Source organism: Haemaphysalis longicornis, unplaced genomic scaffold, assembly GCF_048455015.1.
Source record: "Haemaphysalis longicornis isolate Haplotype H1 unplaced genomic scaffold, Haemaphysalis longicornis Haplotype H1 scaffold_10, whole genome shotgun sequence".
Classification (NCBI taxonomy): domain Eukaryota; kingdom Metazoa; phylum Arthropoda; class Arachnida; order Ixodida; family Ixodidae; genus Haemaphysalis; species Haemaphysalis longicornis.
Window position 1 is genome coordinate 34,541,533 of NW_027526204.1, and position 24,835 is coordinate 34,566,367.

Genomic DNA, 24,835 nt, shown 5'->3' on the forward strand with positions numbered 1-24,835 from the left:
CAAACTGATGCTATTTTTTTATTCCACTAAAGCTTTCGATAAAGTTCCACACCAGCGCCTACTAAAAAAACTTTCTCAATTAAATCTACCAACTGAGCTTCTTAATTGGATTACTCAATTTCTGACTAACCGCTCTCAGTTTGTTTTCGTTAACAACATCAAATCTCACTCTCTTCCCGTTAAGTCTGGAGTGCCGCAGGGCTCTGTCCTTGGCCCGCTTTTGTTCCTAATCTACATTAATGACTTGCCTAACAATTTATCCTGCAACCTTCGCATGTTCGCAGATGATTGTGTTATCTACCGCAAAATAACCAACACATTTGATAAAGCAGCACTACAGAATGACCTTAATGAACTGTTAAACTGGTGTGACCGTTGGCTTATGACCCTTACTAGTAACAAATGCAAATTAGTTTCCTTCCACCGCCGCAAAACTCCACTCCGATTTTCCTACGAAATTATTAACGTACCAGTCGAAACAGCCGTATCCTATAAGTATCTTGGTGTAACATTACCCCTGATCTTTCCTGGCGAACGCATATCAATAACATGATTTCATCAGCCAACCGATCACTAGGATTTCTAAAACGTCACCTACGTCACTCACCGTATCACGTCCGTCTTGTGGCCTACCAGTCGCTAATCCGGTCCAAACTAGAATACGCATCACCCATCTGGAGCCCTCACCAAGTTTATTTGATCAACGCCATCGAAGCAGTGCAAAATCGCGCCGCTCGCTTCATTCATTCTTCTTATTCTTACAATGTCAGTTTTTGATCCCTAAAAAAAGAATCCGGCCTATCAAGTCTTTCCCTTCGACGCAGAATTGCTACTTTGTCACTGTACCACAAGTTGTACCACAGCTCACTCAGCCAACCACCTTACATCGCTCCCGCCGCACGCATTTCCCCCCGCACTGGCCATCCACTTCAAGTCTTCCGACCCCGATCTGGCACCTCAACATTTTCTGCATCATTTCTCTGCCGCGCCGCCAAAGAATGGAATGACCTTCCCCACGATATAGTTTCAATCACCTGTCTATCACATTTATTCAAAGTGTGTCTATGCATCTGCAATGTTAACCTGTGGCTTCTGCATCTATGTTGAACAACCCACCCCTTATGTAACACCCCCCTGTGGTGTCTATAAGGAAATAAAGTGAAGTTAAGTTAAGTGGATGTGCTGTTCATGGGCTAAGGATATGAGGAGAGGGACGTGGGGCTGTCCGGCACGGCCCGCTTACCCTCGACGAGTGCGCGTGTGCCAAGACGTTGCGAAGCGATGACGACGGTTAGAATGAACCAACGGCGCACTCCACTAAAATGTTACATGGTGGCAGGACAAACGACGTGAACGACGAGACAGTCGAACCTTGTATTTCCACCTTATTTAAATGGCGGCCAAGCTTCGCGCCCCCGCAATAGCTTCTTCGTCGTCGGAGGGTGGGAGTACAAAGCCACGCTGCATTGTCCTCTGCATTGTCTTTTCGTATCAACATGCCCACTACTGAGCTCTCTGAACCTTTCTCCTGTCGTTCTAACTTTACTTACCTGTATAATATCCAACCTAGTGCCCCAGAGCTCTTCGAGTACTACAGCTAATCTTTCCTCCCTAGACAGAGTCCATGCGTTGAACGTTGCCACCGTCAAGTGGGCTGTTGACAGTAGACTAGCATTTATTGCTCAACAATTTAGTTACGGCCTAATGATCTCTATTTGCTTACCTAGCACACATGCACAAAAAATAAATGGAAAGTAAATTGACAACGAGTTGCGCGGCCACTCCAGCTAATATAACTAAACAAAGCAAGTGCACAAAATTTCGTGTCACCTTATTTACAACAACTCTAATCTTCTAAGTCTAGGGTCAATTCTCTAGTTGTTAGTGACTGCTCATCAAAGTTGCCTGTAGCGGAGTTATGCCTTGTGTATGCCTCAATTAAATTTATTAGGCAGAGAGTACGGTGACAATAGGTTAAAAATGAACGCACTATTAAATTTAGGAATGTCGGTTTGTTGCTTACTTTGCGTGTTGCTTTAAGCCGAACGTTAACAAAGCGGAGCCAGTCACCAAAAGTGAGTGGCTCCGACTGGCAGGTTCAAAAAAAGCTATACCACCTGTAAATTGCCGTAGATTAATCCAGGACGTTAACGAGCTTATTTCGTGGCCGCGGCGGCTAATTTTCTGATAGAGGCGAGAAGCAAAAACGCCCATGTGCACGATATTTCGGCACACGTTCAATATTTCGAGGTGGTCAAATTAATTGACCACCGAAATTATTTCGAAAGGGCTCCGAAATTAATTCGGAGCCCTTCACTACGGTGCGCCTCGTAGCCTGCGTTGCGTCGGCTCGTGAAATCCTGAAATGTACAAGGTTAATTACCGACCCTAATGATCCCTATGTGAAGCCGAATGAGCACATTCAGTTCATGCTGTGACGACAATAAAAAAAAACCAACTGACTGGCAGCCCGATATATGTGCTCATCCACCAACGGCAGCGACGAAGAGGTGAGCAGTACGCAACCTGGCTAATGCTATCATGGCCTCTTGTAAATTGGTCCATAGCCCACTCCTTGATCATACAGCGTCAAACATGAACCATCGTTTGTGTCATCTGTCCTGCCGCCGCCTAACAATATAGTGTATGGCTGTCCCGGGGTTCCCTATGCATGGGGTCTGCAATAACGCAATTGAAAACAATAGGAGGCCGCGATACTCAGAACCGACCCATCGACAGAAGTTCGGGCCTTGATAAACGCGCTGGGAAGTGCACGAAGGCATGGTTTTCAAGTCACGTCCCGTTAGCAATACCCTACCATCCCCTGCCCCTTTTTTGAGAAAAGTATTTTTCTTCTTTTATTACATAGGCGGGCCAATAAACAACACACCATTGCCCAGCCAACGAAGTAAAACAAGTAAACAACATTTAAATCCTAAAATTTTGTTTTTTTGTTATGAATAACATTGAAATAATAAAGAAGGTCAAAAATCTATCCTTCCGTTACCTTAATCTTTATTTTATATTTATATACGATGCTTTTATAGTCGCAGTGAGATGTGTATCTGGATGCGGAAGGCATATGTGTTCTATAGCATGTAGGTGACCAAGAATGGTGCATTCTGCGCGCGACAAGAAGCAAGTTCAATAATTTGAAAATAGTGTGGGTTTCTTTACTGAAGTAATAGGGAGGGCGTCGATAGTGTTCTAAAGGACCTTAGGGCGATCACGAAGCTGATTGTACGTAAAAAGAAAAACTCCACAAATGGCTCAGACCGCGCAAAATCAGCAACGAATGGTCGAACTGTTTCGTCGTGAACCAAAAACCATTATTTATGTTTCCGGTTCACTTCTGGTACAGCATCAGCGTTTTAAATACATACCAGTTTGTAATAGGGTTCCGTTTCTGAAAAAATACCGGTCGGGTTTTAGTTTTTGGTTCTATTTGGTTCCAGACCGATACCCTGCACCGAACATAATCTTAATTCAAAAGAAAAGAGACACCACTCGAAAAAAGAATTCCAGATCCATTAAACTACTCTCAGTTCTATGCAAGCTTTTCCCAAAGTAGCAGTTACCCGCGTAGTGACAGCGTGGATTCCCGTCAACCCAGAGAGCGGAGTGGGTTCAGGAAAAGGCACTCAACAACGGACCGCATTGATGTCGTCAATCAATGCATAGAAAAATTGTCAGAATTCACAAAAGTCATTTATTGGCATTTGTAAACTATGAGAGAGTGTGAACTTTGGCCAACATAGCCGCCGTGCTACAATCAATAAAAGATCAGAGAATAGAGGAGACCTACATCAGCCTTCTCGATGACATATGTAAGAAATTTACGGCAAAGATAGTAGAATAATCCTTCCCAAGCAAAGTAACAAACTCCCTGCTCGAAAAGGTGTACGGCCGGGATACACTATCTCGCGAAAACTAAACGGCTATGAATAAACGGCAAACGATTAGGCATTTCAGTTTGGCAGACAACATATTCTTGCTAAGTAAGTCTGCAAAACACAAGAACAAGTGCTTGAGGATCTACAATCAGAAATCATGGCTGTGGGGTTAAACATAAAAATGAAGAAGCTCACACTAATGCGTAAGGCTTGAAGGTAGCGAAGCTGTGCGCACCCTTCACGAACACCGCGATGGTTTAGGTTCATGATTGCAGCCGATTTGCTCCTTCTTCGCTGCCGCAAAAATCATTGCCCCACAATTATGGGTATAAGTGTGACCTTCTTTCATTTTTTAGGGAAAGGATAATCATAGAACATCACCTGGGAGAGGCGTACACTATGACGTGTCTTACTCATACCGTGCAAGTGTTTCCATGATTACGCCGAACGCTGGAATTTTGTGTCGAATCGTGCCTAGTCTTCCTAAGCCGGTATGCTTGCCTTGACCAACGTGCGCCGGAGACGTTGAGCGGTCGCGGCGAGGCATGTACACACGACCGCTAGCGTTTTCTTCGATTTTCGAACTGCCGGGTGGTCGCCCCACTCTTTCCCAACACCTCTAAAAAGGAAATGCGTGGCTTCACGCAGGGAACGCTGGACAGGCAACGATGCACAGGGAACGCTGCAACGACAGGGAACGCTGCACAGGAATGATGTCCTAAGCGCTAAGTCCTAAACGCTAAGCACGAGCGCTAAGCATTTTGTTGGTTTTTTTCCCTGCCATGCCGTTGCCACAAGACCTGCGCTCACGTGCGGGGACTAAGCGATTTCTTGGTATTTTTAATTGCGGACACAAACAATCACGATTTGCTAAACAGCCCAGCTGGTAGAGTTTCAATTGATATATAGTAATGGTTAACAACAACCCGAAAACATCCCCTTCAGCGTACGTAACAAAACACTGCAAAAATTGGGAAAACATACCTTCCCGGACACCAACAATGAGACAGAGTACAGCCCAGAAGAGATATGGGCTTGAGTGCGCTCGGAAATTACTCCCATATAAGAAAAAGCAAGCGACCCGTATCACCAAAAAGAAGAATATGCAATCAATACTGCCCCCATCCGGAGTCATTAGGAGCAGAATATGTACACCTAAATAAACAACTTGAAGGCAAACTCAGATGGGCAGAAGGTTTCATAGAACGAATAAGGACAGAATTAACACTTAGGGACAGGGAACAAGCTTTTTTGATCAGGAAAGTAACTCGAATAGATGACACCACAGTTAAAAGTAAGCAAAACAAATGTACTTGAAGTAGTCATTTGGAGAGACGAAATGACAACTGGTCGTTAATCTGGGTGAGAGAGTGGACACTGAACGACTAGATAGTAGGGAACAAGGGAAAACGCTCTCGAAAGGGAACTGGGATAAGGCTACCAAAAAATACGGCACCTTCCGGGACAATCTCTATTTGCGCAAGCCGCCAAATTAACCTGGGAGAATTGACAATTTCCCAGCTTCTAAAAAAATCACCAAGGGTACTGGGAGTTGCGTATTACATCGGCTACCTTGAAAAAAGCTGAAGTTATATTTTTTTCCGAAGCCAGTCAACACACTCGACCTCGAAACCTCACGCCAATCACGCTTATGCGGTGTAAACGGAGTGTATACGAAATGCTAAAAAAGCCAGCATCTGTAATTTTACTTAGGTATTCTTCGTTTGTAAATGCGGGTTTTTGTTTCCTCATGATATACGCCAATGGGTATGCAAAGATGGCGTGGGGAAACCTACCAGTGACATTTGTGGGTTCACTGAACCTATAGATTTAACGTGTTAGTTTTAATCTAGGACGTTACCATGCTCATATTTGTTCTTTGTTCTTTCGCAGAACAGAGCGCGTACGATGTAGCAGAAAAGAGCGCGTTTGTGTGTGTCGGCGGAGAGGGCACTACTGCTTTAGCATTTGGAGAAATTAGGCAGAAGAGGTTGCATCGAGAAATTTACCACTCCTGGGAGTACAAGCGGTAGAGGCCCATGGTTCAAGGGCTGGCGGTGGAAATTCTGGCTCAGATGGCACATTGTTCATGCGGCAAATACAAAAAATGTCCATGCTTCTGCTCGGTCCACTGCAAATCTTGACGCAAGACGGTAGTTTTCTACCGCCTCTTCCCACTTAGTGCCTCTCCTCTCCGCCTGCTCAAGTTTTTTGGCCTTCTCTCGTCTCGCTCCCCCCATGAGAAACGGGGTATAAACCCGCCCAATTCAATACACGTTTCCTTAGTTCGCACTGCCCTCATGTCATCCGTTATATTTTGGCACTGTTAACTTGGCGTGCCACCTCAAGCTGAAGCTTACAGAGTTAACTCTTCACTTTGCCAGTGTAGATTAAGGATTCCTGCTCAGCCCCAAATACACCGAAGATTTTTATGTACTGAACAGAGTGAATAACGGCGAAGTACACTATGATGAGCATGCTATATGAGGTTTTTTAGGAAATGATTTCCATCAAAATACATGCTTTTTAAGTTGTGTACAGGGAACGAACTGGCCGACAGACAGACGGAGAGATAAGCCGGACGGCAGGGAAAAGTGTTTATTGCTGTAGGCTAGGAAATATTTTCGCGTTTGAAAGTCTATTTCTACACATTCTTCGCTGCGATTTCAAGAAATGTAGGTGGTCACAGTTGTTGGAAAAGTTACCACAACATGGCTATCAAGGGTCGCTTGAGCCATAGAAATGTAATCCCCCTAAGGCAGCACTGGCAAAACGCCTGACTGTTGGAACACATTGAAAAAATAGCATGGTCAGTGTTTGATAGTGCGAACGCAGTAAATAGCTTAGAAGGGCCACAACAATGAACATTTGACAGAAAATACTACATTTCTGCTAACCTGAAAAAAGCACTGCATAAATAAAAAGGTGCATATCACTAAATCTTGATCAGCTTTGCAGATACTCTATGTTGTATATTTTAATTTAGGTGGACAAAGGTTTGGTACATTATTTAGTTTTTTCCTTTGATTTTCCCAGTGCTTACATAATAGCAGATAATTAAATATGACTAGAATGATTAATATCGTGCCAAACTTACAAGTGTAGCCTCGCGTCTTCCCTTATCCGTTTTATTTTATGATGAGGCGACCAAAGCTTTTTGCAGACTTGATACTTCAACTCTGTTAAGCCATAATACTGGCAAAGCATGTCATTGCATTTTTGGAAGCCAAGATAAGTTTTAAATCCAAGACAAAGCTCATTCAGCTCCATCAGCTAATTGTATTCACATACTATACTGGAAAGTTGCAAACGACAATACGTAAAGGAATAACTCAACGTGTCCTATTATTTTGCATCAGTGTAACCTTGCCGTTGATTTTCGCTATTGCTCTTCTCGAATCGATAACCACGATTTTTTTAGAAAACGTTACTTATTACAAAAAGTGACACGCCATGTGTTGAAATGTATATTTATTGCTTCATGTATTCTGGAAAAATTTTGTGTACTACTAATAATATTAAATTTCTAATTTACGCAATTTTCAGGTCATTCAAAAGATTGTGAAGCACATAGGAAGCTCTAAAGGTCGGTGGCCTTGTCTTGTTAAATGGGGTTCACTTTAGTATTTTTAAGGTTGAGGGTGACAAATACTACAGAAAAAAAGAGGCAATTTTGTCGTCACTAATGGACGTGCTAGTGTCAGGCGAACGGAAACAAATATAACTCGAAAAGTACCCCGAAAATGTGCTGTTGCTTTTGCATACTGGTGCATCATTGTGACAATATTTATTACAGTTGCAATATATTAGTAATACAATGTTTAGCTTATTTTTGAAGTTTTATTTTGGTTTACAAGAACCTTTTTACAGCTCGAATTTCTAACATGTGCAATTGGGGGGCACGACACCACTACGAAGTCAGTCATGTCACTTCATCTCTTGGCGCAGGTTGTCCTGCTCGGGTGCTTTACGTCTTCCCCGATGCCCCGCGACACCTCCCTGGCTGCAGGCTGCAACTCGACAACATTCCATAACCCGCCCGTCGACCAGAAAGCGCGTCCTGCCCAGCAACTAGCTCTCCCCCTTGTCGCCTGCTCACCCCTCCGGCCCCCGCGAACAATTACCGACCATGGTCAACCAGGCCTTTTTAAGAAGCCACTGCACCGGACCAGGACGGGGCATGACACCGCTACGAAGTTAGTCATGTCACTCTATCTCTTGGCGCAGGTCAGTCACCCTCAGCACGTTGCTTATTGCGTGCGTTCAAATGATCCCTTTTTGATCGCAGTGTCGTGCCCCTCCGACACACTAGAGTCCTACCGCAAATCCTTGCTCAACTTACTGTTCTCTGTCTCTGCAAATGTCCTCAATGTTTATTTCTTGCTAATTCTCTCAGGAGACGTTGAATTCAACCCCGGTCCCCAAAATATTACGCTCGAATCTCTCGCGGATGCCATCTCCCTCATAAGGATCTGGCAACCACCCACCTTGGGATCTGGCACCAGCATGGTGGTCAGTCACTCACCGCTCGTCTTTCTTCAGGTTGGTTATTCTTATCGCCTTGTTAACGGAAAGCCGTTTAAAAATTGGTGCCAGATCCTAACTCGCTGTCGACTACGATTGTTCAAAATGTTCTCCTGCTGGGTGCAAAATATTTGTCATGCGTGCGTGTTGCTCGAATGTTGCTGCTTCTGTCTGGCGATGTAGAACGAAACCCGGGCCCTCTGACACCCCAACAAGAAAAAGAAATGTTTGATGTCATCATGCAACAGACTGTTGCATGATGATTTCAGTCTGTCAGCAACACACTGAAATTCTTTCGGAAATTTGTTCCATTCGAGCCGACCAACAAGCACTCGAACAAAAGCTATCGCAACTGGCAGAAAAGGTCAAGCTCGTGGAAGATAACGTGTCCCCTCCCCTGTTTCGATTGACGACAGACCACGGGTGGGTGACACGGCAAGACTGTTGTTTATTGGTGCGTGCTCCTTTTTATACCGACCGGTCTGGCCAGAGTTGCCAGACCACATAACGATACATCATCCCTCCTTAGGGTAAACGGCTGTAGTAAACAAGGCAGAAATTGCAACAAAAAATGCGAACAACAACAAAAAATGAATCTACACAATTTGTCTAAAGTCCGTTGTGTATGAAAGCGTCGTTGGCTGGCGTTTGATGCGAGTAGATTTCCGAATCCGCTGTCCCGTGTCATTGCTCGTCCCAGATGCTCCGTCGTTTGTCTGGTCTGCATCTTGCTCGGGTGTTTGGGTTTGCCTCACTCTCGGCCGCTGAACAGTAGTTGCTGTCGGAGCATTGTCGCCAGATGATTCCGGCTCTGGATGGTCGGCCCCGCTTGCTGTGGCTGAGTCTGGCTGGTGGACGGTGCTTGGCGGAGGACACTCTTGCGCTGACTGCGGATGCCCTGCCGGAGCAACCTCCCGCGCATTGGCTTCATACTCCTCGTCCATGTCTTGCAGCCTGAAGGTTTCCTTTGTTTTGAGGATGTGTTGCCTGTTTCTTCTTAGGCTGCGTCCCTCTTCAGTCCTGAGTAAGTAAGAACGCGGTTCGAGTTGGTCCTGAATGGTGGCTTTGGTCGTCCACCCGAAGTCATCTCGAATGCGCACGGTGTCTCCCTTGGCCAAGACTGGAAGGGAGGTGTAGTCCTTGGGCTTCTGTACATGCTTCTTTACTTGTGCCGAAGGTTGAACAGCAAAGTCCGGTAGGCGTCCTCGTAGCCGCCTCCCCATTAGCAGTTCAGCCGGGCTTTGGCCGCCCTCCAGAGGAGACAGACGATAATTCAGGAGAGCCACCCAGAACGGCTCCCTGGCGTGCTTAGTTTTCTTCAGGAGACGTTTGACGACCTGTACTCCTTTTTCTGCCAGACCATTCGCTCTTGGGAACCTGGGACTGGAAATCACATGTGAGAAGTCGCATAGCCGCGTAAAGTTCCGAAACGCACTGGAGGTGAACTGCGGACCCCCATCAGTGTGTACCTCCAGCGGAATGCTATGCCTTGCAAACATCATTTCAAGTTTTTTTATGACGCTTTCACTCGACGTCTGTGTTAGGAGCTCCACTTCTGGATAGTTTGAATATGCATCGTACGCTACCAGAAACGAGACCCCCGAGTATTCACAGAGATCTATTCCAACTCTTTCCCAAGGAAAGTCTGGAGGAGGGCTGGTGATGACAGGCTCAGCAGGTTGACGATAAGCAAACTGGCAACACGTGCTGCACTTCCGACTTAACTCTTCAATCTCTTTCTGCATGCCTGGCCAGTACATTAGCACCCGTGCTCTCGCTTTCGCTTTGTTGAGCCCGAGATGTCCCTCATGCAAGCGTTGCAACATTTCCTTGCGAAGTTGCCTTGGAACAACCACTTTGCACCCCTTCATTAGTATTCCATCAACACATGACAATTCTGATTTCACTGCGGCGAGTGGACCCGTTATTTCGCCCTGTTCAAGGTTTGTTATGGCTTTCCATAGCTCTTCGTCTTGTTGCGTCGCTGTCTGCAGCTTTCGTTTCATTTTTTCACTTACGAGGCTTGCCAGGACTTGAGCAGCATGCACGCTAACGTCCTCATCCTCGTTTGGCCGAGTATTGTCTTGAGATGGAATTCGGGATAGCGCATCGGCTAGTAGTAGTTGCTTTCCAGGAACGAACTGCAAAGTAATTTCAAAACGCATCAGACGTAAGAAAAATCGCTGCAGCCGAGGAGGCATTTCACCGAGTTCTTTTTTTGCTATCGCCAACAGAGGCTGATGATCAGTTTCTACTGCAGTCTTGGTACCAATAATGAATTCGCCGAACTTTTCGCACCCGAACGTGATTCCAAGCGCTTCCTTTTCTATCTGCGCGTATCGGCTTTCGGTTTCCGTAAGCGCACGCGACGCATAGGCTACTGGCCGCCAGCCGTTATCATGAAACTGCAGCAGCGCGGCTCCTAGCGCATTCCTCGAAGCATCAGTGCTAATCTTGATTTGCTTTTGGGGGTCAAAGACTGCCAAGAGGGGTGCTGACGTTAGCCAAGTGCGAATACCTTCCCATTCTTTCTCGTGAATGTTGCTCCACTCAAAACACGCACTTTCCCGCATTAAACTGCGCAGTGCCGCAGTTTTTTCAGACAAGCAAGGAATGTACTTTCCGAAATAATTTACTGCTCCTAGCATTCTCTTTACTTCCTGCTTTGACGTTGGGGTTGGCATGTTAGCGATACACTGCACGAGTTGTTCGTCCGGCTTGATTCCTTCACTTGAGATTACGTCTCCAAGAAATTTGATTTCTTGCGAGCCAAATATACACTTTTCTGCGTTAAGCGTGAAACCAGCTCTACGTATCGCTGTCAGTGCTGCCCTTAAGCGCTCGTCATGCTCTGTTTTCGTCCTCCCCCACACCAGCACATCGTCTATGTATACTCGCACGCCAGGGGTCCTGTCCAATGCTTCACTTATTTCTGTCTGAAATATTTCTGAGGCAGAACTCAGGCCAAAAGGTAGTCTCAGGAATCTATAACGTCCGTACGGGGTGCTGAACGTACAAATTCTTGATGATGCGTCGTCCAACGGTATTTGATAGAACCCCCGATTTGCGTCAAGCTTGCTGAACCACCTGGCCCCAGCTAGCTCTGCCTCGATGTCTTCCCTTCTTGGAAGCTCGTATCGTTCCCGTTTGATGTTTTCGTTTATGTGCCGCGGATCCATGCAAATTCTTATTCCTCCTCCCTTCTTTTCAACAATGACCAGTGGACTCACCCACTCTGCTGGTTCCTCCATCTTCACGATGATTCCCTCAGACTCCATACGCTCCAGTTCCTCGCGCAAAGGGGCCTGTCTCGCGTGTGGCACACGTCGTGCTGGCACTGCTACCGGCTTGGCTCCGTCCTTCATGGTGATCCTGTAAGGACGCTTCACGCAGCCGAGTCCTTTGAACAACTCCGGAAATTCTGCCGTCACCTGTTCTCTCAGACTTGACTGCCTTGAAATGGCGTGGGCGCGTCTGACCAGGCCAAAACACTCGCAGGTTGAAAGTCCCAATAACGCTTGCTTGCCTTTCTTGACTATAAAGAAGGTGACCTGCTGCTCCTTGTTACCCAGACGTAGTGGCAATGAGGCCGTGCCGCAATGCTCAATGACGTTTCCTTCGTAGCTTGTGAGCGTTGTCTTGCTTGGACAAACTTTCGCAGCTACTTTGAGCTTTGCGAAAAGAGACCGGGGCAGCAGGTTCGCTTGCGCACCCGTGTCGACCTTGAATGCCACGACTTCTGTGCCCACTGCTGCATTAATTGTCCAGTCACGACCCGCCGTGCTGGCCACCCCACTGATTTGCACAGCCAGGATTTGGAAGTCATGCGCGGAGTCTTCGCATTCTTCGCTTGCTTGAATGTCTACTTCATTCACCTTTTTCGCTCTGCAGCAAACGGCAAAATGGTTCTGCTTACCGCAGCTTGTGCACGCCTTTTTCCATGCAGGGCACTTCCTGGGCGGGTGGAACCTGTTGCAATAGCTGCATCGTTGGGGGGACATTTTCCGAGCTTCGTCTCGAGCATGTTTCTCTACGACGCAGGCCTTCGCTGTTTGTTCGTTGTCCCAAACTTGGTTTTGATTGGCTGCAAGCTCAGCTGCTTTGCAAAAGTCGACGGCTTTGGAGAGGCTCAAATCTTTTTCCCTTAAGAGGCGGGATTTGAGCTTCTTATCTTTCGTCCCACAAACGAGTTGGTCACGCACCATTGAATCTCTCAGGTCTCCAAAGTTGCACGTCTGCGCCGCTATCTGCACGTCCCTCGGGAATTGTTCAAATGTTTCATCTTGCTGCTGCAGGCGGGAGCGGAACACATACCTTTCGTAAGTTTCATTACGCTGAGGCGTGCAGTACTCTTCGAATTTTCCAACGATGACGTCGTAGTCCTCTTGTTCCGCTGGGGCGAGCTGGAATGTGTTGTACACGTCAATGGCCTCCTGGCGCGCGACGTGCAGGAATACAGCAGCTTTTTCCGCACTCGTCTTGCTGTCCTTGCCCGTCGCCTTGAAGTAGAGTTGCATGCGCTGCTTGAACTTCTTCCAATTTTCGGCTGCGTTATCTGAGAGGACTAGTCGGTCGGGGGGCGGAAGCGTTTCCATCTTGTCTTTGCCCTCGCGAAACTGGACGACGAGCACACTGCGCACGCGCCGCTTATCTGCGGCGAGCCACTTCTGGCACCATGTTTCGATTGACGACAGACCACGGGTGGGTGAAACGGCAAGACTGTTGTTTATTGGTGCGTGCTCCTTGTTATACCGACCGGTCTGGCCAGAGTTGCCAGACCACATAACGATACACGCTTTACAGGATGACGTAACGCAACTACCCGCTCAAAATGAAAATCTTAAGGATACCTGCGCCAAATTACGGGACTCGTATGAAGACATAGATAGCAGATCTAGAAGAAACAATTTCATAGTTTACGGCCTTGCAGATACTGTAAATGAAACGTGGGCTCAGTCAAAGGCTCGAGTGATTGCCTTTTGCTCCGAAAAACTGAATGTGGCAATCAGCGCTGCTGCCATTGAAAGAGCTCAGAGGCTAGGACGCCACACAGCGGAAAAGGCAAGGCCCATAATTCTGAGTTTTTTGTCATTTAAAGACAAAGAACGTGTGCTTGCTGTTGCCGCAAAGCTGAAAGGAACTGAGTTTGCGTTAGGTGAGGACTATTCCAGTAAAGTTCGACTAGAAAGGAAGAATCTGATTCAGTTCGCCAAAGACCGTGAAGCAGAATACAAGTTGCGATTTATTAAAATGAAAATAGGCAACGAAACTTTTGTATATAATGCTGAAACCGACACCCTGATCAGCGATACTCGGTAGCCACTAACGAATGCAGCTTACCATAAAAAGAAACCATCCGGCAAACACGATGTCGTCTGTATTGTAGTACACTGCAGAAGCCTCAAAAATAAAACTATAGAGTTCACTTCGTTGATAGAATCGACAAATCCGCACGTTGTCATTGGTACAGAATCATGGCTCGACAACACAATTAGCGACAGCGAAATGTTTCCCTCTGGCTATACCGTATATAGGAAAGACCGCAATTGCCATGGTGGCGGTGTATTTGTTCTCATTCATGATAGCATAGCTAGCAATTCTATAAGCGTCGAAGCCGACTCGTGCGAAACTGTCTGGTGTAAGATGTTGCTACAAAACGGTTCTTCCGTTGCCATTGGCTCATTTTATAGGCCGCCCGGTATAAGAACTGCCCATCCTCTCTTTCAGTTGAGTAACGTTTTATTAAGTTTGCAAACAACGCACGTAATTCTCGGAGGTTATTTTAACTTCCCGGATGTAGAATGGAAGTCTTTTAAACCCGTGTTAAACACAACGTCTTTCCTGTATACTGCCTTTAGGGAGATGATTATTGCCCACTCATTATTTCAATTTTTGGAAACGCCAATAAGAATTGGTGGTGACAGCGCAAACATTCTTGATTTATTTTTGTGCACTGAACCGAATCTTGTATCCTCTGTTGTCACAGTCCCTGGTATTAGCGACCATGACGTTGTTATAGCTAAAATGTCTTGTAGTGCTAAAAACCGCCGCGCTGAGGCACACCGCAAAGTGTTCTCTTATGAAAAAGGTGACTACCCATCACTGTCGCGTGAACTAGATGCATTATTTCAGGAGTTCCAATCGCATAGTTCATCGTTAGACATGAATGCGCCCTGGAATTTCTTGAAAACAAAGATATTGTCCTAGACCCAAACTTTCATTCCTCTGCGTATCATTTCGGCCAGGCGACGCAATGATAAGCCATGGCTCAGTAGGGAACTCCGATCAAAGATAAATAGAAAGAATCGGTTGTATCGAAAGTATTGCCGCATGCCTGATCCTGCGTTGCTTTCCAGAAAGAAGGCGATAAGCAAAATGGTGACAAAAGCTATGCGCAGAGCACAAGAAATGTACTTTCGCCATCTAGGCGAGAAACTTAAAACCAACCCTAAGGAAGTGTGGAAATACGTCAAACATAAAAGTAATTCTAGACCCACTATTCCTGACACCATGGACGGGATAAATTACGATTCTTACACGGAAGCCAAAGCTGAGAGTTTCAATACATACTTTCAGTCTGTGTTCTCGTAGCCAGTTAACACACGTAGTGTATGCCAAAATGTTGGCGTGCTCTCGCAAATGAACGACATAGAAATTTCCGAACGCGGTGTCGTGCTCTTGTTGGAAAAAATAAATGTTCACTCTGCTCCTGGTCCTGATTGTATATCCAACTTTGTCTTGAAAAACTGTGCAGTGTCTATCACCCCTTTTTTAACACTCATGCACAAAACGTCGCTTGAACAATGCGTTTTAGCAGCTGATTGGAAAAATGCCAACGTAACTCCAGTATATAAAAGCGGAGATAAAACAAAAAAGTGTAACTGCAGACCTATTTCTCTGACAAGCGTGTTCTGCAAGACATTCGAACATATCATTTACACAAACGTAATGAATCATCTACAAAGTAATAACTTCTTTTCCCCATTGCAACAGGGTTTCAGGGCGGGTTTTTTGTGCGATACACAATTGGTCGAGTTTACGCACGACATTGCAGCTTCTATTAACTCAGGACTTCAGGTTGACTGTATATTTCTGGATTTCCAGAAGGCATTTGATTCCATGTCGCATTTGTTGTTGTTGCAAAAGCTTCGTTGTCTAGGTATACCTAATGCCCTTCTCATGTGGATCGAAGCGTACATTTCTGAAAGACAGCAGTGCGTGATTCTTGACGGTGTGTGCTCATCAAGCGTCGGTGTATTGTCAGGAGTGCCGCAAGGGTTAGTTTTGGGGCCCCTCCTTTTTCTTATTTTTATAAATGATATCTTTGACAATCTCTCTAGCCGTGTTGGATTATACGCTGACGATTGCTGCATTTACAATAACATTAGCTCCGAAGCGGACACCGTTCAATTGCAGAATCACTTGAACTCTATAGTTTCTTGGTGTGATTCATGGAGAATGATATTAAATGTGTCGAAGTGTAAATTGGCGAGGCTTACGAACAAAAAACAGCCTCGGATTTCAAATTACGTCATGGCCGGGGCTACCTTGCCGGTTGCATCAGAATATAAATATCTAGGGATCATTTTTTCGGCCAACCTGTCTTGGAACGCTCATATAATTACTTAACATTAAAGGCTAGTCGCGTGCTAAATTTTTTGAGGCGCAATTTTAAACAGGAACCAAGTTGAAAGAAACACTATACATATCCAATGTGCGTCCCATATTGGAATATGCTTGCAGTGCCTGGGACCCCTCAACAAAATCAAATATAGAAGCCCTAGAGCGTGTACAGGCACGAGCAGCACGCTTTGTGGCAAGCAATTATAACTTCACCGTAAGATCAGCTGACATTCGTTCAGGATTACAATGGCCTCTGTTAGCTGACCGGCTAAAATACCTACGACTGTCCCTATTTTACAGCATATTCATGAACAGAACAGGCATCGACAAGGATCAGTATATAAGACCACCTACCTGTGCGTCACCCCGTACTGACCATTCTTTAAAACTGCGTGAATACGCGTCCAGGATCAGCGCATTCAAATACGCCTTTTTTCCAAGGACCATGCATGAGTGGAACGGCTTGCCAGAGGAAATTGTCTCTGCGCCTCCCTCATCTTTTGTTAGAAATTTGCACAATTTTTTGTTGAACTAATCCCTACTGTACGTTTCTGATGCGTTCCGTACTAATTGCTATTTATTTTATTTATTGCCCTGTGTAACCGATAGCACTCTTCTTTTCTTGTATTTTTGCTTTGTATTTGCAATGTGGTGCCTTATTTATGACAGTGTAAGTCAACACTTTGTTGTTTCAACCATACAGCCTTTTACCCGCAACAATTTTTTGTTATATTGACTGTACTGTATTCCTATGCTTGTTTTCCCCCCTACAATAATGCCCGTGAGGGCGATGTAGGTACCTGTATAAATAAATAAATAAATAAATAAATAAATTTTATTATGACTCCTGGGGGCGCAGTTTAGGTGAGATGTTCTGAGGTGGACAATAGTGTATTTTAATTCAGTCGAATCATATGAAGTTCCGTAAAATTTTATACATGCTGTGAAAAACTGTGTTCAAGTTCAGCGTACATAGACTGTTAAACGCGTTTTTGGCAATTTGGTTGCTCAAGGTTGCGCTATCGAAAATCAAAGCAATTCCGCTATTCTGGCAAGAAAAGCTTCTACTCGGGATCTTACCATAATCTAGGTTTGTGCATTTTTTGTCCTTCAATGATTAGATGCCTGATTTGAAGTGGCAGGTTAACTGGACGAATAAATAACGTGACATAGTTATAGGAGGACGCATGTTTCAGTCTGATCCCCTTCCTGAGAAGTCGGATAAGGCGCAATGCCATAATAGAGGAAGACACGGTTATCTCTCATCCCTTCAACAACCGAAATGTCCCTACGGTAGTGCACTTCAGAAATAGTTAACTAATTACCTTATTTCCTCCGGCTGGAATGGTAGAAGTAGAGAATCTTGCGCTTGAGATGTCAGCCGAAACGGACTGTCATTTGAGCAGAGAACAATGTTATCTCCGATTCAATGCTAAAAACTTCATGAAAGTGTGGTGGCTTGAGGAGAACTTTCACCCACTAAATTTGTACCGTAGCAATGCGCTAAAACTTAGCTTATCTCATTTCGATTACCGAAAATACCTATTGCATACCTTAAACGAAAACGAGCCTAAAAATGTCAGAACTTACGACGAATTAACGCGAACGCGCTCGCATATTCTTGGGTGAGAGAAGACGCAGTTAAACATCCCCCTCGCTAGGGCACGATCAAATGCAGAGCATTTCCGGGGGTGCACGACATTAAGTAGTTTGCGTTACGTTAATGGTGTTGCACTTGTGGCAACTGCTGACGACAGAGCGCTCTCCAGCAGTAATTTGAATGAGTCAACGATATCAGGCGCGTTCGTAGCGTCCCATTCTGTGTCGGCTTTGTGGCGCAGCGGGTAGAGCACCATGTAAACCGCATTCCGCTCGCAGGGTCGAGGGATAGAAACCGGGCGCCGGATAGTATTTTTTTATATAGTAGGGAGGGGTGCGGTGCGGACTACGGACGTCAACGCGGGTGACATCGTGAGTTACTGAAATGCTCTGCATTTAAAACACTTAGGGTTGCGATATTTATGTTTGTTTCCTAATAACGGGACAGCTCCCGAAACCTAGCAATATTTCTTTTCGTCCGTAATTTCTCAGATGTTTTTTAAACGCCAAAGAATGGGCATTGTATGTTTTTATGTCGGCATACCTTGTGGAATGCAACCTTTTAGAGTTGATATGTATTTCGACCATACAGCGTTTTTGTGATAAAGTTCGCGTTCTGCTAACAAAGTGCTCCCGTCCGCGCCCCTCCTCGTATTCATTCTCCCCGTGTCTTCATATCCGTGGTGCAATTTTTTCCTTGAACGGCTCCCTTATTGTTGACGGAATATTAAAAGCCACCATTTCCTTCCTTTATGCATTGTATTACCAGACCTGCTCCTTCGTCACCACGCGCAAATGCGGCGCGTGTTTTGTCAATGCAATGTAAGGGTATCCAGATATACATAACCGATCACACTGCTAAGATTTCTACTGTATTGTGTAGATATGCACTTCAGGCAGCACACCCGCCGCTTGTTTGTCGCTGTGAATATATGTGTTACAAAGGGAAAACCTCGCGAAGGGAGTGGCATAAAATTTGAGGGGTTAAACAAGTTGCGGCATAATATAACAACAGAACGTTCGCTTCGAGGGTGTAACGCAGAAAAACGAATAAGGCTTATTTCAGGGTGTGGGACGAAAGAGCTTCAGCTGCATTACATCACGCGTAAATAACCTTGTATTTGTGTGACGAATTTTTTCCGAAGACTTACGGCTCTGCTTGGTAGCAATACTAACGACATCACTTTGGTTATCCGTTATGATTGTGACTGGACAAAATATGTATTTTTTGCTCTGATAGATGCATTTCCTTTTTAACAGCCGCAGAACACATTTTTCACCATTATACGTTACAGGTAGCATACCTTGTATTTACCCAAACCTGTTTATTATCTGATTACTGCTTTTTTACTTTGTGCTGGGTGGCTTTGTGTTCAAGGGGCTTGCTGAAATTGTGTCTTTTTTCTATATTTTAGCATTTTACGGTGCTATCAGTAAAACCACACAGTGCGACCTTTGACAGCGAAGGCCAATGTTCAAAGCGATACTTCATTTCAATACACCAAAAGGAAGCAATAATAAGTTGTTTTAACGCGTAACCGAGCGAATCTGATTGATGGCTACATGAAGACAAGCTTTGATTTGTCGGATGTTCTCTTGGAAGGTTTGGGCTTGACTATGATTATGCGTTGTGAACATATTGTGGCCGCATCTTCCGAGAATTCGGTGGCAAAAATTACAGCTTTACAGAATCAGACTCTGCAATCAACTCCGTAAATGACCACCAAAAACGGCAAACGGCGAGTTTGCGGTTTTCTCTTTGGCAGTGTCTCAATTCTTTAAAACCGCCGGGAAGCTCTATGTTGTTGGTTCATTTCTAAAGAGATAAGTGGGTTGCACGTTTTTTCCTTGCAGAAAATGCGCTATTGAAGAGCGTTCGGATTTTTCTACCATTCAACGGATTACAATAGGGCCTTGCATAGTGCCTTTTGTATGCAGGATAGTCCCTTCACTTGACCCTATGTTTATAGTTTAAGTAGGGAGCTGTTTGTTTGTTTTTAGGGAGCGCAAACGTGCTTCAAATACGGGCCTGCCTTGCTATCTGGCTAGTCACTGTAAGTCGAGAATTTGTGGTCACATTTTGGGACCACGGCTTTTTAAGCACCCATAATGAAGTAAATATGAAGGAGTTAGTGTTAGCTTACCTATAATAATGGCGTGATAAATCACTTCTAATATCCAAGCCCCTTCATAAAACGTTCATCGTGATGTTATTAGAGGAAAACGTTTTAATCGATTGTTTTTCTTTTGTCGCTTGACCTTTCCCGTTGGAGAGTAAAGGCTTTGTCTTTTTAATACAGTTATAGATGTAATTAATAATGGAAATCAGTTTTGACTTCAACGCTTTTTATTTTGAACGTAGCTCACCATCAAACAAATATTAGGTCGCAAGCCATCAAATAAACACCACTTTGCCCATTACGGCAAAGCCTCTCGTCAGCGTTCGACCGAAGAACCTCTGGAAATTCAGCAAACACAACGGCAGTCCCCATTGCCCAGGCAGGCTATCTCACGTCATCGAACGCCCCAATCTTGGTTTTGCGTCAAATATTGCATGCCAGGCCACTCGTGCTTCAAAACAGCGTCAGTCACCCTAGCGGATTAAGGCAACATATTCACCACAAGATAAGGGTGGCTTTCGGCCTCTTTTTTCCATATTGCCTTAACCAAGTCTTCTGTACAACAGAAATATTTCAAGCAATTTTCGCTACACGGGTCCATCTTCGTCTTGGCCTATTTGTAGGCTTCGTGCACTAGCTTTATACTTATTTTCGTAAGTTTTTCTATGGCCTTGTTTTTTCTTCTGTGTATGAATGTGCAGCACAGTGCATGACGCGTGACTCTTTGCCATGTTAACTCTCCTAAAGTATATATAACGTGCCCCGAATACCCTTTATTGAAGTAAATTGTCCTTTCAGTGCTATTTGTATACTCAGAAATATAAAAGGTGTCATCAAAACATACGATATAATAAAAGAAAAACAACTGAGACAACCAAAAAACAGCCTTACGCTGACCTACTTTCAACGAAGACCCTTCAAGTTTATGTTTATTTATTTTAAGCTGGCCTCATTGAAGCGCGCGTCATTAAACTTCACGAACAGGGGCTGTCTGTGGAAAGATCAAACACGCTACAAAAAGCTTTAGGCTGAAGCTAATGAGTCCATGAACATTCGATATATATTAAGCGACTGCAGACTTTCAGGGATCTTTTAATAAAACTAACACACCCAGAAAATATTCCGCAAAAAGTGGTCTTATTTTAAGATGCGAAGGGCACGGCGAATCATGTAGCACATTATTTGAATAAATTCTGAACACAATATTCGGGGATATTCAAGAAATTCATTTCACATATACGTCTGAAGAACACACCGCTTGATTTAGACGACTTTGGTGCTATAGCTGAACAGATGCAGCTGTAATCCCCACACAATACCTTAAGTAATTATCAACTGTTGCTGGCAGGGAACTTCAAGCAATAGCTGGATTTCTCAAAATATTGTGACTAGGTGCGGCGGTGTTGCAGGGCATATTTGGGGAAATTTTCTTTGAATGACCACATAAAAGCAGAGCAAATCAAAATAAAAGGGTGGATGGAGGCGCGCTGGGGTCAACGTAATTGTTGAAAAACTCCGAACAATTTTGTTGTACTATGAAAAGAGGGGGTGCTCTAATGTTGCCACTCTCAAGAAATACACCACAAATAATCGAAAATTTAGCAACGGGAAACGTGGTGTTCACAATGTGGCTTTGCAGGATTATTGTCATTCTTCACAGCGTTCGTCTTAAACGTGTGAACGAAAAGGTATAGATGAAATAAAACAAGACATTTTTAATCCATAATGGCTAAATACAAACGGGATCACTGTTTGGTCACATTTCAAGCGTTAAAAGAGTCGCGAAGAGAAACTGCATTTCCCATTGTTTATTTTGTCTCTATAATTTTTTTAGGACATACAACACAAACATTCTCACAATTAATAGCTTCTAGAATAAGAAGACGTCCTTGAAATTCCCGTTTTGAGGCCCACCTCAAGCGATCATGCGCACATCGTTGGGCGGCAGCGCAACGAGCAGTGACGTTACAGTAAGCGCATTTTAGAGTTAAACCAGTAAAATCTCATAGTGTATAATATTCTGTACAGCTGCATACCCGATATTTTAAATAACGCATCCTTTATTCGTTGCCAGAAACAGGTTTCTCACGAGGTGACCGGTGTCGCGACCGCTTAAGTTGTCTGGGGACTAATGTAGCAGAACTCAGACCTATCGGCTGTTTGTACGGTCGTATACAGCTTCCCTACTTGGTTCATGCTTTGCCAAATTCACTTCGGAATCTCACATTTTTTTATGAAACGGCACAGCACCGCTCAGGGAAAAAATTCCCCGCATTTCCCCGAGGGGAAGAATGTGAAAGTGCGAATGCACGAGTTGAATTTGCGCGGTTCGGTAATGTTCGCGAAAGAGAGATCACACACACACACACACACACACAACTACAAAGAAAGAAAGGTGCATTTATTCACAGACACCTATTTGTGTTTGTCGTTGTATTTGATTGCTAGAGTGGATCTCAGCTTTGAAATTTCGTGTCAGTACTCTTTTAAACGGGTGCATTAGCCCTTCTCACGCCCGATTCCTGGCCAATCCCCCACGTGGGTATGTGCTATGCACAGACACCTATTTGTGTTATCGTTGTATTTGATTGCTAGAGCGGATCTCAGCTTTGAAATTTCGTGTCAGTACTCCTTTAAGCGGGTGCATTAGCCCTTCTCACGCCCGATTCCTGGCTAATCCCCCACGTGGGTATGTGCCATGTCAGCGGCCAGGCAGCGCGCGCCCATCTCCCCCCGTTGCCAAGAAAGACGAGGAGATTCCTGGCCAATCCCCCACGTGGGTATGTGCCATGTCAGCGGCCAGGCAGCGCGCGCCCATCTCCCCCCGTTGCCAACGAAGAAGAGGAGCGCGCGCACCCGCTGCTGTTGCTATGCGGACGGCGGCGGAATGCGGACGGCGGCGGACGCTTCAGGCTCGCCTAAGAAGTGCATTCGCACTTAAAAAAACGTGAGCCGTGTGCAGTTTGAACTTGTGGCTACCGGGCCAGAACATTGTTATGGCCAGCCTGCATTGAAGTCAGACACTTCATCCACCACACTACCAACGTAAAAAGCGGGTGCGGCAGCAAACAGCGGTATAAAAGCTGCTTCATATTTGTAACTGTCATGAGCAACCTCCCGAAGGGGTATGTGTCAAAACCCCCGAAGGGGCATGTGCCCAATAGACGGGCGTGAAATGTGCCAGCGTTGAAGTGAATTTAGAGACATGAGTAAGAAGAAGAAAAGGAGGCAAGCGCTGGGAGAAGGAAGAAGAGGAGAAGACAAGACTACGCTCCTGGTGCCGACCCCAGCGTCTTCCCAGCGACCCCACCGCCAAAATTGTCACGTCAATTTACCAAGTAGACAGGATACACAAAAAAACGTTTAATTGACGAGGACGGTGTTTCGCAGCTCACATAAAGTAACAGTAAACAGTCACAGAAGTGTTCTCACGGTTTGAGTTTGCACAAAGGTCTAAGTATTGTGTCGCTCACGTTACGGGTGATGTCTTCCTATCTGGCGTGTGGGCCCAGACAACCGGCAGTCATGTCTCGTAGTGCTTGCACGTAGTGGGTTCAGCCGACGCTGCCAACCGCCAAGGGAGCGTAGCCCTAGTTGTGATGTGTCGGAGCGTAGCCCGAGCGTCCCCGCCTGTATCTTAGTTGGTAGCCTGGAGCCGCCGACGGTGCGCTGCCACGGGGTCTCCCTCCAGGATCGTCGCCTGGAACTCCGGTCGGTAGGCCTGAGGCGTCGTCAGGCCCCGATGACGCTGGGGTCGGCACCAGGAGCGTAGTCTTGTCTTCTCCTCTTCTTCCTTCTCCCAGCGCTTGCCTCCTTTTCTTCTTCTTACTCATGTCTCTAAATTCACTTCAACGCTGGCACATTTCACGCCCGTCTATTGGGCACATGCCCCTTCGGGGGTTTTGACACATACCCCTTCGGGAGGTTGCTCATGACAGTAACCCAGCGCTCTAGTGCTTTTTATAAATTCGACTCAACTGAGACCTTTAACCACCAACTTACTGTAGCGCTTCGGCAGTAAGCCAAAGCAAAGCAGATCAAATCAACAAAACAGCGTTAACTGCATAATTAATTGGAGTAAACCGGAGAGAAATTGAACTGGGTGTTATGGGACTGGGCGACTCAGCTTTTGTCACTGCCTCCTGCTAGTAAATTTACATTTAAAGCTTTCGGTCATTTATCTCGTCTCGCCACAAGTTTCCCGCTCGCGCAACTCACATTACAGGCTCCGTGAGACAGACGTCGGCAAGCTTGCTCAAGAATGCCGGCAATCAGAACCGCAGTTAAGACTCGTGCGAAACAGCGCAGTTTACAAACACCCAGTTTATTTAGGGTTGGTCACTTCGGCCTGCGCCACTCGCCCGTGTTGTGTACTGAACGTTCCACCACGTTGATCAGTCGTATCAGTGATCAGACATCTCCCGTTCAGTTGCAGGGCGAGTTTAATCATGGCGCCGATGTTGTAGCTTTATCTGACCCTTTGCGAGCCCAATCTATGCCGACATGCTGTACAGAAGAGGAGTAACTGAGACTGGCTGTTTACCGAAACGTAACGATTCTCTTCACAAGTTGAGGAGGAAAGTCTTGGTGAAACAGTATCTGCCTTTTTTCCTTGTTTGCCAATATCGGGCAAAAAAGGGGTATGCGTTGTTTGTGTATTAATGCTACATAGTTATAAGTACCCACGAAGAGCAAGTTTGTTTGAAAATCTCTTATGACCCCTTTAGGGGTTCACCAAGGACTGGCTACAACATGTGCGTTTGAAATACGTATTGATTTCTCAATGTTCGCATGGTACGATGTCCTATCACAGAAATATAAAACTTGTTAGCACTGTACAAGGTTCCTTAAAATTTGGCGGGGATGTTTTTTAAAACTTCTGCACAAATTATTACTCTTAAATGTATGTTACCTCGTACAGCAAAGACAGCCTTATATTGTGGGGAAATACCACCAAGGAAATGCTTATAAATAACGCAACGCAGCAAAGAACGGGTCAAGGTAAGTGTTGAAAAACCATTTATTACGGCGAACCTGCTCCTCACAAAAACCTTAATGAAAGCAGAATCGCCGAAG

The 24,835-nt window shown here is 45.2% G+C and overlaps 3 protein-coding genes across 8 annotated transcripts in view; 2 read left to right on the plus strand and 1 right to left on the minus strand.

Annotated features, from left to right (window-relative positions):
- The window catches only part of LOC144158373 (uncharacterized), a 641,189-nt gene that overhangs the window by 258,705 nt on the left and 357,649 nt on the right, over nt 1–24,835 (plus strand). The gene's annotated exons all lie outside the window — the stretch shown is intronic.
- On the plus strand, nt 8,573–13,736 carry LOC144158033 (uncharacterized). The gene is made up of 3 exons (XM_077688714.1): nt 8,573–8,668; nt 9,419–9,441; nt 13,427–13,736. The coding sequence occupies exons 1-3, from the start codon at nt 8,573–8,575 to the stop codon at nt 13,734–13,736; spliced, it is 429 nt and encodes a 142-aa protein (XP_077544840.1).
- Nucleotides 8,852–11,820, minus strand: LOC144158370 (uncharacterized). Of its 2 annotated transcripts, XM_077689221.1 has the most exons (3): nt 11,648–11,820; nt 10,436–10,558; nt 8,852–9,800 (listed from the first exon to the last, which is right to left on the minus strand). In XM_077689221.1, exons 2-3 carry the CDS (start codon nt 10,525–10,527, stop codon nt 9,014–9,016), a joined length of 879 nt encoding a protein of 292 aa, XP_077545347.1. In that variant the 5' UTR covers nt 10,528–10,558; nt 11,648–11,820; the 3' UTR covers nt 8,852–9,013. The 2 variants fall into 2 exon arrangements, with proteins under 2 accessions (XP_077545347.1, XP_077545346.1); XM_077689220.1 differs by having other exon boundaries at nt 10,436–11,820.

Bases quoted from the DNA above. Each gene is read 5' to 3' on its own strand.
- LOC144158033 (XM_077688714.1), top strand. From the start codon at position 8,573: ATGTTGCTGCTTCTGTCTGGCGATGTAGAACGAAACCCGGGCCCTCTG. The intron at 8,669-9,418 runs GTTGCATGATGA...GTTTCTTCTTAG, and splicing joins ATGTCATCATGCAACAGACT to GCTGCGTCCCTCTTCAGTCC. The intron at 9,442-13,426 runs GTAAGTAAGAAC...TGTGGCAATCAG, and splicing joins GCGTCCCTCTTCAGTCCTGA to CGCTGCTGCCATTGAAAGAG.
- LOC144158370 (XM_077689221.1), bottom strand. From the start codon at position 10,527: ATGCGCTATCCCGAATTCCATCTCAAGACAATACTCGGCCAAACGAGG. The intron at 9,801-10,435 runs GTAAGTGAAAAA...TGTGATTTCCAG, and splicing joins CTCAAGTCCTGGCAAGCCTC to TCCCAGGTTCCCAAGAGCGA.